The following is a 13,805-nucleotide window of genomic DNA, read 5'->3' on the forward strand; positions in this document are numbered from 1 at the left end:
AATGTAATATGATGTCTAAAAACTGCCAAACTCACATGGTTTTGCTGGAATCCTGCTGCTGCACAATTTAAAGTGTTTTTAGATGTGGTTACGATCGAGTATAAGCTTTATGTGGCCTCTCTGAACTCCCATATATTTTGCACTAAATTTAGTCGGGCACCTTTGCCGTCATCAGCCGACATTTGAAGAAAAAAAAAAAAAAAAAAAACAAAAAAGCCACGTCGCCGCACTGGGGCAGGCTCCATGCCAGAAACTGGACACTTTTTTTGGACTAAACTAGCAATTTAAACACAAGCTAATTCAAGGACTTGTCTTCCCGATAACGAGTGCGTTGTGATGCATGAGTAACTTTATACCCTCGCAGCATCTGATTTCACGTATATAAAGTATACTTCGTTTGCATAATAATTTGGTCGTAAAATATAAGCCCCAATAACACCATATGTCACATAGTATCCCTTGAATATATTAGCACGACTAATTAACGTGAGGAATTAGTTTACACCGACACCCCAAACAAATTTATATGCAGTACACGAAAAGCGTGTAATGTTACACAAGGCGAATTTAGAGGCCACTACACGTCATTATTTTTTTGGTAATACAATCATCTTTTTGTCATAGCACAACCATCTATTATACTGATAGGAACACAAAACTGCATCCGCACTGTATACTATTGTCCATATGTTACTTGTCTAAGGTTTCGTAATATAATAACGGAGTCTTATATAGCGCACGTATCTACCAAACAATTAGGTACTCAAGGCGCTGGATATATGATATAGCTGTTCAGCAGTAGCGTAGCCAGGGGGGGGGGGGGCGACAGCCCCATCATGGAACCTTGTCGTCCCCCCAGTCCCCCCCCCCCCCCCCCCACTGAGATTTTGAGTTTCTAAAAAAATTATCATTGATCTACATGACGCCCCCCATGAAATGTTCCATCCCCCCAGCGCCCCCCCCCCCTGAAAAATTCCTGGCTACGCCACTGCTGTTCAGGCAATTAACACCTGGTGGTTTACTCTGCAAATGACTTGCACAACTCCTTGTGTGAACGTCGTTTAATACCATACACAACCAAAAAAAAACCACACAATCAAAAAAGAAAATTTATAAGTTTGGACTTGTTTTGACTTTTGGACCGAAAAGTTCTGATTTTTTTTTACCGAAAAGATATTTATTAATGAGAATAAATATGTGCTTGGCCGGTATTAAACACTCTGTTTAAGTCCAGTTGCAGTCTGGATGCTGAGAATTACGGTAGCCTTCGGATCGGGTAATTATCAGCATCCAGACTCCAACCAGTCTTAAACAGAGTGTTCAAAACCGGCCAAGCACACATTTATTCCCTTAATAAATGCCAAGCAAGCTCAAGAAACAGAGTGTTCAAAGTGTTTCTGGCCTTTATTAAATCTACGATTTCCTTGGAAAAAATAGATAAGCCTATACATTTCCTAGCATAGCAACGTATCACTGATATTGAACCATTCAGATCGATGAGAAAAATAAACGTGGATCCATAATTATTGTTATTCGTCATCCGCAGCTGCACTGTGCTACGCTGAGCTTGGCTCAACCATCCACAAATCCGGGGGGACCTACACCTATATTCTGCAGGCCTACGGCGACCTGCCCGGGTTCCTCGTCTCCTGGGCCAACGTTCTTGTCATCAACCCGTCCGGGTCAGCTCTGAACGCGCTGACTTTTGGCACCTACGTCAGCGAGTATGTCACGCCTGGAGAATGTTTGCCACCATCGGTGGTTACCAAGCTGTTCAGCATTCTCGCAATGAGTAGGTCAATTACTAATTCAATACCCACCCCCACCTCCCCCCCCCCAAAAAAAGAAGAAGTCAATTTCAATTCGTGATTCTATAGAACTATTCTTCCTCCAAACTTTTTCTGAAATTAGATGTCACCTAGTAAAACGGTCAAGAGGTTTGAATGTCTTTTGCAAATATTTCTCAAATTCGTATATCAGCCATCAGACAGATGCAGTTTGTGCATTATCTTAGGCAACTATAAATACAGCTTGTGAACGAACGATCAGTTGTAGGTATTCATAAAAATGTAACCAACAGAATATACACTTTATGCAATTGTGACGGAAGCAACATGGCATAGAAAACAAAAAAAGTCATGTAATCGACAGGTCGGGCTAAGGGGACACAAAATGTTGGAAGCATCTTCGTAAATTCTTGAACACAAGCACCGGTGACATATTGTGTCCACGTTTACGACGCCAGTTGTTGCATCTCTTCTGGGGGCCCTATAAGATCTGTACACGGAGTATAATCTTGATTATTCATAACATGGAATGTGTTGGGGTGATGTGAATCAATGAGGTTTTGCCCTTCACTTACGGTTTTCTTTTTTGGTATGAATAGTGCTTTGTGTCTTCATCAACTGCATGAGCGTCCGGCATTCAGCCTCCGCTCAAGTCGCCTTTACGACCTCCAAGGTTCTCATTCTGGTCATCATCATCGGCTGTGGGATTGTCAAGATGATCCAAGGTGAGACTAGGCACCTCGATCCCAGCGTGTCCTTCGAGGGAACATCGGCTGATGTGTTCGGGTACGGCACCGCTCTGTATCAGGGACTGTGGGCTTTTGCTGGCTGGTAGGTAAACTTTCTTGGTATGTGGTTACCATTGCAGAAATCATTCGAGAAAATGTAAACAAATCGGGTGACTAGGTTTGAAATAAATAGAATCAACTGACATTTTAAATAAATTTTAACGACCCACCAAACGGTAAACGATTGCACAGCTTACAAGAAAATATGAAGCTTTTCAGCTGGAAAATGTTAAACCATATAAAGTTAAACAGGGAGATGATTCAAGTTAATTTTCGAAACAAACGCACATGTATGTGAAAACCTGAAAAAAATGAGTAACAGCAATTAATCCATTTTGTTTAGGTACCAATTTAACTGTCTTTTCATCTGTTCATTGGTAGGGATGTTCTCAATTTGCTGACTGAAGAAGTGAAAAACTCCAAAAGGTGAATAAATTCGAATATAATTGTTCATTGTAGTCTTTTCTTTGCTAAACAGTTTTACTGGGACACATGTTTAAAACATTCTCAACACATCGTGAATATTCAATTTCGTTGTCCTGTATCGTAGCACCGTAAACTAGTTTTTGTTTGGTTCAAATGTCTTTCTACCTACCCTTACATCATGTAGAAACATCCCTCTGGCTATATGCATCTCTATGACGTCCGTACTGGTCATCTATCTCTTCACCAACATCGCGTACTTCACACTGCTCTCCGCGGATGAGGTCCTAGCTTCGAACGCCGTGGCCGTTGTAAGTGAATATGAACGCTGGAGGGCGCCTTACCCCTCAATAACAGATCAGAATGATTTCATACTAAAATCATTCGCTTACATTTTGAATGACTCAGAAAGGTAGCTCACTGTTTATTGTTCAACTTTCAACTTTGTAATTGCATGTTGACTTTCATCATAAAATGTGTAAAAGTTGTTGTTAAAAGCCTTCGTTTGTTTGTTTGTCTGTTTGTTTGTTTTTGCACAAGACGTTTGCTGAACGTGTTCTGGGGCCTATGGCATGGATCGTTCCGCTCGGTGTTTGTATTTCAACTTTTGGCAATCTTCTAAGTGGACTTCTGGCTATGCCAAGGTAATAAGTCGTTTTGCTTTTCTGATCGCAATGTTAACTCTTCCTGAATCTATATTTTAAGATACATTGTACCCAGAAAAGAATTACTGTATGTCCTCGTTTACACTATATACATTATCTACATTACTGCCCCTGTGTACCAGAGCAACATATACCTGAATTCAAAAGAGTATAATGAAACATGGCTGCAAATATACCCCTATGTATACATTATTTCATCGAAATCGTTTTTGAATACCAGTAGTTTGAAATTAAGAAACACCTGTGTTTTCTGTTTGATAGAAATGCCTATGTTGCTGGAAGAGAGGGCCACATGGTAAAAGCACTCTCGATGGTCAGTGTGACTCGACATACACCGCTGCCATCCATAGTCTTCCAGGTAGGTACTTTCACGTACATTTTTAACATAAAAACACAATGCTAGATAAAGATTATGTTTAAAAGAATAATTGCTGCATTTGAATTGGGGTGCCTCTGACTTTTTTGAACAGAAAAGATTCGAATAGCGGGAAATTCGAAAGCGTGCCCACAAAAATTACGATACATTTTTTTGGAAATTCATACCAAATAGCATATAACTTGCTAAATACCAGTCTCAGCCAGTGTTCTTGAATGGTGTTATGGCTGGTAACCCAACATTGCATCTTCGTCCGTAAACGTTAACTGTTTTTATTTTACCAGAAGACTGACATTTGAAACAAAATAATTTTGTTTCTGTTTACCCCCCATTCACGTGTAAACCCATTCTTTGTCTTTCTCACAATAACGACTCTGTCATTTCGATTCTCAGGGCACCATTGCAACCATCATGGTCAGCATCGGCGACTTCAACAGTGTGTTGAACTATTTTAGTTTCGCGGCCTGGCTGTTCTTCGGCTTCGGTTTCCTGGCCATTCCGGTTCTTCGGTATCGATTCCCAGACCACCATCGTCCATTCAAGGTAATCTTTAAGAAGTTTATTGACTGTCCAGCATTTTTTTTTTTTTTAATTGCAATTTCTCTACAATTTATTTCATTTCCATTGTAATAACATGTAAGGCGTTTTGGCGAAATGAGACGGAACTGGTCGCAGGCCGCAGTGGAGAAAAATGCAACAACAAAAAACTGAGTCGGGTGATCTTCTTTCGACTTTCACATTTATCGATAATTGTATCATTTGATATGTCTACTACACATAATTTAAAGAAATAATATACAAATCTTGGAATAAAAAAAAAAATAAAAAAAATATAAAAAAAAATAGCAAATTAGAAAATAGAAAAGCAATTGCCATCTTTCATTTTAACGACTACAAAACTCAAAACTTTAAAGGCATTTCTCTCTGTGTTTTACCTTTTCGACTTGTCGATAAATGTGAAATTTAAACAGACATAACTTGTCAACGAAATGTCAGATTGGCGTGCAACAGTATTGTAAGAATTGTTCTCTCTTTCTCAATACCCGCAAATCCGCATTTCCACTTCTGCCCAGTTTTGTCTCATTTTGCCAGAACGCCTCACACTCTGCTTGAAATGCGAGAGAGTATAAGGGCCTTGCTATTTGCACACAAAAAATGTTTCAGTGGACCTTTTGGGTTTATTACCAAAGAAATTTACTTCAAATTGGTTTTAAATTCCTTCCAATTTACATCACCAATTAAAAAAACATACTACCTCTGATTCCTTTTCCCGCATTTTTCCCAAGGTGCCAATAGTGCTCCCCATAGCAGCAGCAATCTTCTGTCTCTTCATGGTCCTGGCACCGATTATCAGTGAGCCGACGCTGGCCTATCTCTATCTGGTCGCTATCCTGATGGGAATCGGCGTCATTTTCTACGTTTTGTTCGTCTGGAAAAAGTATCGCCCAGGCTTTATGGGTATGTAAGGCTACGATGCTGAAGTCAACTTAGTTGGCTTAAGTTGTGGCCCTTAATCAGACGTCACTTAAACTTTGAAAACGTGTTCAGGCTTGTTTTCAAATTGGAAGCCTTGGTGTGCAAGCTGTAAAATCCTGCTACAATTTGTATCCAAACATTATCACAACTATGCAAAATATCGTACTGATTAAAAAAAATTGCTTTATTATGTATTGTTGTTATTATTTACTTCTGGTAATGAAACCAATGATTCCTCAAAAGCGCCCTAGATACTGTAGCTCGAGAGCCTGACGAAACCTGTAGAGAGGAGACAATGAGAAGAAGTTACAGTTTTAGAGGTGGGACTAGGAAAACTCCAGAAGAATGTTCTCTGGGAAAAACCCACGGAATCAGGTAGGGACTGAAAAACTAACCCACACATTGGCCCGGGTGGGATTCGAACCAGGGCCATAGCGGTGGAAGGCGAGGAAAGTCCCGCAACGCGAATGCCAACCTGACTCCCCTTACATTTAATTATCTGCTGCCACCAATATTCTGAGTATTGCTCAAATGGACCCACCATAGGTTCGCACGTCACATTGGTTCTGTACTACGGCATTTACTTCTTATTTTCTAACTCTAAATTGCGGACTATTTATCACAACACCCTTAGTGACTTCCAATTTCAGTTCTTCCATTATGCCCTTCTTACTATAGATGCCGTCTCGATGTTCATCCAGAAGATGTTTCTGGTTGCTCCATCGTCATACCTCGAGCCAGATGAGAATTAGGGAGACTATGGCGTCACTCAAGGGGGTAGAAAGCATCGTACTGAAAGTAAATTAAATTTCGCCTAAGCATCGCATAAAGCACGTTACCTATTTACTGGAGCACTTGCCAACGGAGCTGTATACGGCTTAAACGATTTCGAGACAAATATGTTGATAAGATAAAATCCTTTCGAGCATTGGCCTTATTTACGAGTCCGCCATATTGAATTCATATTCATTTTTAGAACTTGCGCAGCGAATGAAAGCAATGACATAAAGTGAATTACACACCAGTCTGCTCTTATGAACAATTTTAAATGTGTGATTAAACACGCCCCTTATAGGGTGCAGACCAGTAAATCGGTCCGAAATTGCCTGCGCCGGCCAAATCACGATTGCATGCCCTCAAAATCTTCGGTATTTGGGCATGCTGTGGGCCATGAACTTGAGGGTTTGTAAAAAATATGGGTGGAAGCCGTGCACAGGACTGGGAGCTTGCAGTTCTGTGTAATTTTGATGTAATTTGGACCCTAAAAGCGCTCTATTTTGCAATGGAGTGTAGGCATCGTTTTTCAAAATGGCGATGGGCTTCAGGACTATTTTCAGGGGTGATCATCTTCAGATGGAAATTTCTCCTAAAAGTCATCAGTTGACCCCCAAAAATTGAAAAGAAAATGAAAGATGATGAAATAAGCTTTAATTTGATGTGCGTCTCGAACACCTTGGAGAGTTGTGAGTATTTTTCCCGAATTTTTGAAGTGGGAGCATTTACCATTGGGGTCTATGGAAGTTTATTTACTGGTCTGCTACCCTAATGTTTTAAGCCACACATAAATGAATGTGAGGCTAGAATGTATAAATAGACTGGCACCATCCCATTCAACAGTTCACAAGTAATAAAATACATTTAGCCCTGGGAACCCGACCAAGATGGCTTTCTCGTGAACGACGTCCATGAAACATCAAGTCAGCACCACACAATTCGGGCGATTCACAATGCAGTGCGCCACCAAGAGTTTGCCAGTGCATTGTGGGAGATGGTCGACAAATTCGCAGCGCGGGACATTTGAAATTGTTAGTTTTTCCGGCCAGAAAGTTCGTAAGCGTATGATTCGAGGATCTGTTGGCCCTTTTCTTTTCTTTTTATCAATATGGTGGGTTTTTTTGTAAGGCGGCAGAACGCTTTGCCCCAATCTATAACAAATTAGCTCAAGTTTTCTACTGACACTCGGTCAAATGGGCCATGTTTTGTCGACCGTGTCGACCTTGAAAAACGAACTCTCCGTGGCAAACTCTTGGTGGCGCACTGCAATGTGAATCGCCCGAATTATCACAAATGCCACAAGTTCGTGAATATGATCTTTATAGAACAATGACCAATAAATGGTTTGGTCCGAAAGTGGCTTATGACTAATACAGTTTAGGTCAAAGCTTTGGGCATAAGATTTCGTATTAGTATTGGATGTTAGTTATTAGCTTTTCATAAAAAGCCAATAAAAAAATTACGTAAAAAGCACTTTAAACTTTTTTTTTTCATTTGATTATACTGTACATAACTGCACATCAACAAAATGCAAAAACTCATGAAAAAATCTTCAAAAGCCGTATGTTCCCTTTTTAGTACAGACATAGATCAAACTAAGTCAGTTTGGTCTATTTTTTTTGTTAAAACAATTTTCATTATAATTTTAAAGAACTTGAATGTACTCCTTAACAGATATACCCAGCTTATAAGCTAAAATATAAAAGTCGACAAATGCGAATAAAGGACAGAAGCGCATTTTAAAGTTAGTTCACGTTTTTTTCACTGAAACCATATTATTCAAGTCTTTTCCTGTGAACCAATTCCGTGAACGGTGGTAATAAAGGTACCACAATATAGCAGGGTGCGCCCAATGTATTGGGTGTAGAATACGAATGCGGTCACATAAAGTTTAAAGATATAGTCCATCATTTGTAATTTGTGCATTTTGTTCGTTTGAAGCAACAAAAGTGTTCAAAATCTAATGAAGGATACTGAACAACTAACCTGATGAAGTTTCAGCTCAGCTTCAGCTGTATATTCCGAGAAAAACGGCTTTCTAGGATCTCAATTTCAAATCCAAAGTTGCTGAATCATGTTTTGAATTCAGCGTCCGAGACGCGTCCTCACTGTGCCGATTGCAGCTATTCGCGATGTTGCGCACTGATCCGACGAATTATAGCAACTGCGCGCGCGTGTGCGTCGTGCCAATGCTTGCGCGCTTCGCCGAATAACAAAACGAACTACTAATTTAAATTTTCCTACGGTGCGTCTTAAGACGCACCGTTGGAAAGGCCTTCTTTCGTTGATTACTTCAAAATGACAGCTTGCCAGAAAGAATAATTTCACAGGGAGTTTAGTCCCCTTACTATCTTTCAACCAAGTATGTTTTTCAACAATAATTACCCAGTTACTTTTCGGATGGCTGCAAATGATGGACTATAGCTTTAAATAAACTATATACAATACATACAATTCCAGATGGGCTCCGTGCGCCAACGAAAGAGTGCGCTCTTTTACCTAGCAACGACGTCCCATGGGCGGTACATTTAGCTGGTTGACGCGCACCGTTCCTTGTGTGTGACGCACGTACACCAGGGATTTGTACTATGTACACGCACGGCCGCGCCTCGCGGCAAAATTGCAGTCAGGCAAAATGGCGTCGGTCGGTCACCCCCAACTGTACGCGTAATTTTTATTCCTAGGAGGGTTAGGGGCAATGTCATGAATAATTCATGTTTATCCATGAGAACGGACAATGACATCAACAGCATTGTTGTTAGTTACTCAACTAGTTACAATACATTAAAGCATTTTAAAGAACGGTTGTCGTCGAGCTACCACACAGTAGCCTAGTGGATAGCGAGATGAGCTATGGATACAAAGATCCCTGGTTCGAATCCACGTCGTCGCTGCTCATTTTCATCAGCTATTTTTCTTCTCCAAATTTATCACTGAGATAATTTTAAATTAAGGGGAAAATAGAACGAGAACCTAAGTCTTGCAATGATTCAAAGGAAAAACTGAATTATTCATGATATTGCCCCTAACCCTCCTAGGAAAAAAAATTACGCCAACTGTACTTTGTTTGCCGGTGAGGGGGTACTTGTGAACAGAGTGGATTGCGCCTATAGCGTTTTGAATGTGTTTATTTAGAATTCTCCTGTTGACATAATATTTGCTAAGTGTCATGTACATCTGGTCCATGGTATTACAATGAAACCTAAACGCATGACCATGACACGTTTGTAAATAACGGGTGGTATGTACAAAAACTAGCAATTGCTTTTACTACCAATTTGTACGCATTTCCTCGCATCTATATATGAATATTAATGAAGCAAATTCTTTTACTGGAAATTATTTGCTAAAAGGTAATGGTATTTAGATTTTACTTTTGTACCTTTTTTTTTGCTAGACTATTAGCATTTGCTTCATATGAATAAAAATGAGTAAATACAGATTGGGAGTATTTACTAGTCATTATTCAAAGCTTGGTCGGGGCAACTTTAAAAAGAGAGACGTAATACTAGTATGCAAAATAGCAGCTTTTATACATGTGGTTCGGCAGGCAAAGGTATATATGATGCACGGAGGAGGGAGCGTTTAATTAATTATCAGAATACAAAAAGCTGTACAGATTTGAGAAGAGGAATTGGGCATGGGTGGCCGACCATTTCTTGAACATTCTGTGGAGTGAGAGCTGGGAAGCACCGACTGCAAAGAACCACCCCTGTTGGCTGATGGCAGCTCTGAGCATGTAAACACCGGCATGTATGTACATGTACGTGTAAAAACTAGCAAATACTAGGAAGTTTACTAGCAAACAGCAAAAGCATTTACATTGGAGTAAAAGCATTAGGGACAAGCAAATGCTTGAATCCGTATGAATGAAAGTTATAGGTTTGACTGTTCAGCATTTGCTTAATGAAATGGTATATAGTAAATGCTTCAACTTGTGGTTGACTGCACAGCCAAATTGTTTATCGAGTCTTCATTGTGTGTACGTCGGCCTACAGACACGCACTAGCAAACACGGTGGTCATGCAAGAATAGACCATTTATGCCCAAAAAAGTCTCCGGTTTCTGGTATGGAGCTTGCCCAAAAAGTGGTGCGGCGACGCGGCTTTTTTTTTTTTTTACCTGTTTTTTTTTGCTTCAAATGTCGGCTGATGACTGCAAATGGTGCCCGACTAAACCTAGTGCAAATATATGGGAGTCCGGAGAGGCCACAAAGCTTATTCTCGATCAATACCCCATCTAAAAACACGTTAAAATTGTGAAGCAGCAGGATTCCAGTCAAACCAGTGAGTTTGGCGGTTTTGAGACATCATCTTTTATTGAAAAAAAAAACTTTTTCATTTTGCCGACGCGCACGGCTACGGCGACACGCGCGCATACCAGAAACCGGAGACTTTTTGGGGGGCCTCAAAAGGATGTTGAATAGTCATCAGTCTGGTCCAGGTGTGTAATTTCATATCTATTACTTTTTATATGCCCTGCTAATACACGAGAAAGATTTAATTACAATATTTAAGGGTATTTAATTTCAAAGGTCAGCCATTTAATTTTATATTTATGAGTTTTACAAAATTGTCTCACTTGAATTATAACCTGTAACAACTCCATTCCTATCTACCAAGAAGAGAATACGGAAAAAATAAACACATTGGACACCAGTAGCGTTTCCAGATTTGTGAGTAGTGGGCCTAAAACTGTACAAATTTAACTTTAATCGTTCGTTTTTTCCCTTCGTTGTGGGGGCTGTGTTTTTTTCCTTCTGCATAGTTGTGAGAAAGCCGTTGTTTTTGTTCTTTTTGAGCGACAGTGGTAAAGTTCACTGGAGATTTTCTCCATGCATGAACACAAACTTTACCATGATGTAGCCATTTGATTTTGTTCCCCATTCAAATCAGTGTAACCAAAGCGAGGCTGGAAGAAAAAATAGTCTGGTTCCTGTTTGCACAAAAACATTAGCATTCAGTACTGTTGTTGGATACAGGGAACATGACTGAAATGGTGGCAGCATGATAAAGGTCTACACCCTGCTATACAAGCGTCAATGGACCTGGTGGCGTCTATAGTCTGTTGATTGTGTTTATTTAGAATTCTCCTGTTACGTGACATAATTATTTTCTCAAGTTTCATGTACATCTGGTCCACGGTACATGCAACCTACACGCATGGCCACGACGAACAATGGGTGGAAGGTACATTTATGACCATTTCAGTTAGCAAATGTTGAACAGTAAAACTTAAATTTTATGCATACTTGGTACTTGGTTGGTTCTTCTCCTAAATACTCGGCAGGGGAGAAACACCGGGGCAAACCCCTTCTCTTAGCGATAAGCGTTACTGTGTTCGTTTACGTGCATTGCATTACACAACACACGGGACTAGCTATGGCTTTCCGTCCCATCCGACGAAAGCAATAATGGTTATAGTATCTTGCTTAAAGCTATAGTCCATCATTTGTAATTAGTGCATTTTGTTCGTTTGAAGCAACAAAAGTGTTCAAAATCTAATGAAGCATACTGAGCAACTAACCTGATGAAGTTTCAGCTAAGCTTCAGCTGTACATTCCGAGAAAAGCAGCATTCTAAGATCTCAATTTCGAATCAAAAGTTACTGAATCATGTTTTGAATTGTTTTGAATTGCAGCTATACGCGGCGTCGCGCACTGATCCGACGAATTATAACAACCGCGCGCGTGTGTGCGTCGCTCCAATACTTGTGCGCGCTGCGCTGAATAACAAAACGAACTACTACGGTGCTTCTTAAGAATCAGCGTTGGAAATGCCTTCTTTCGTTGATTACTTCAAAATGACAGCTTCCCAGAAAGAATAATTTCACAGGGAGTTTAGTTCCCTTACTATCTTTCAACCAAGTTTGTTTTTCAACAGTAATTACGCCAGTTACTTTTCGGATGGCTGCAAATGATGGACTATAGCTTTAAGGGCGCAAGTGTCCAGACCCGGGCTCAAACCCACATTCTGCTGCCTCTGAAAGCATGAGTCGGGTGAGGTGCTCTTAACCGCTAGGCCATAACTCAACATATGTTTTCCCTTAAAGCTGTTACTCCAAATCCAAAGTAGGCTAAATGCTTTTGCTGTTTGCTTAAAGCCCAAGTCCATCATTTGCAGCTATCCAAAAAAGTAACCGGCTTAATTATTGTTGAAAAACATACTGGTTGAAAGATAGTAAGGGGACTAAACTCCCTGTGAAATTATCCTTTCTGGCAAGCTCTCATTTTGACGAAATCAACGAAAGAAGGCATTTCCAACGGTGCTTCTTAAGAAGCACCGTAGGAAAATTTAAATTAGTAGTTCGTTTTGTTATTCGGCGCAGCGCGCACAAGCAGTGCGCGACATCGCGTAAAGCTGCAATTCAAAACAATTCGAAACATGATTTAGCAACTTTTGATTTTAAATTGAGATCCTAGAATGCTGTTTTTCTCGGAATATGAAGCTGAAGCTGAGCTGAAACTTCATCAAGTAAGTTGTTCAGTATCCTTCATTAGATTTTGAACACTTTTGTTGCTTCAAACGAACAAAATGCACTAATAGACCGCTTGCAGACGCGTTCGATGATCGACGCGCGAAGGCGCGCGACGCCATGTTGTGGGACAGGCGTATTATCCACGGACATTTTGTCCCAGAACATGGCGTCGCTCACCTTAGCGCGTCAATTATCGATCTTGTCTGCAAGCGGTCTATTACATATGATGGACTATAGCTTTAAATAGTTTTTATAGGCCTACCGCCTACATACAAGAGCAAGAAATGACAATTTAAAAAGGCTCAGTTAAACTCGTGAAAAAAATTATAATGCAGAAAAGCCATATGTTCTGTCTGGATCCAATATTATATAGGCGGGTCGCGTAATTTTTTTTCCTAGGAGGGTCAAGGGGCAATGTCATTCAGTTTTTTCTTTGAATCATTGCAAGACTTAGGTTCTCGTTCTATTTTCCCCTTAATTTAAAATTATCTCAGTGATAAATTTGGAGAAGAAAAATAGCTGATGAAAATGAACAGCGACGACGCGGATTCGAACCAGGGATCTTTGTATCCATAAGCTCATCTCGCTATCCACTAGGCTACTGTGTGGTAGCCCGACGACAACCGTTCTTTAAAATGCTTTAATGTATTGTAACTAGTTGAGTAACTAACAACAATGCTGTTGATGTCATTGTCCGTTGTCATGGATAAACATAATTTTCCAATCGAAACTACTGAATTATTCATGACATTGCCCCTAACCCTCCTAGGAATAAAAATGGACCGATCCAGTAAGCCCCTCCCACTGCGCGTGTGGGCAAATTAACACATGCTTCTCTCCAATGCCACACTGCATTTTCCTGCCGCGCGCATCATACGCGCGTGCACGCATGTCGGATTTTGTGCACGCATGTCGGACATGAATCACGGCTGTGATTGGTCAGAATACCATGGGGCGGTGCTTACTGGATCGGTCCATTACGCGGCCCAGGGCAGTTGCTATAAGTTACTACCGGTGTATTGTATACGGTCCGGAAATT

The 13,805-nt window shown here is 40.4% G+C and overlaps 1 protein-coding gene across 1 annotated transcript; it reads left to right on the forward strand.

Moving 5' to 3' along the window:
* Nucleotides 1-1,536: 1,536 nt before the first annotated feature.
* On the forward strand, nucleotides 1,537-6,616 carry LOC119725399 (b(0,+)-type amino acid transporter 1-like; the record flags this gene model as incomplete). Its single annotated transcript, XM_038196803.1, has 9 exons — nucleotides 1,537-1,792; nucleotides 2,387-2,618; nucleotides 2,957-3,001; nucleotides 3,186-3,309; nucleotides 3,539-3,642; nucleotides 3,925-4,021; nucleotides 4,433-4,582; nucleotides 5,326-5,497; nucleotides 6,194-6,616. Coding segments are annotated over 9 exons (1,254 nt in total), but the record flags the coding sequence as incomplete, so codon positions are not given.
* Nucleotides 6,617-13,805: the final 7,189 nt, after the last annotated feature.

The sequence above is a fragment of the Patiria miniata genome, unplaced genomic scaffold (genome assembly GCF_015706575.1).
Source record: "Patiria miniata isolate m_02_andy unplaced genomic scaffold, ASM1570657v1 HiC_scaffold_19, whole genome shotgun sequence".
Lineage (NCBI taxonomy): Eukaryota > Metazoa > Echinodermata > Asteroidea > Valvatida > Asterinidae > Patiria > Patiria miniata.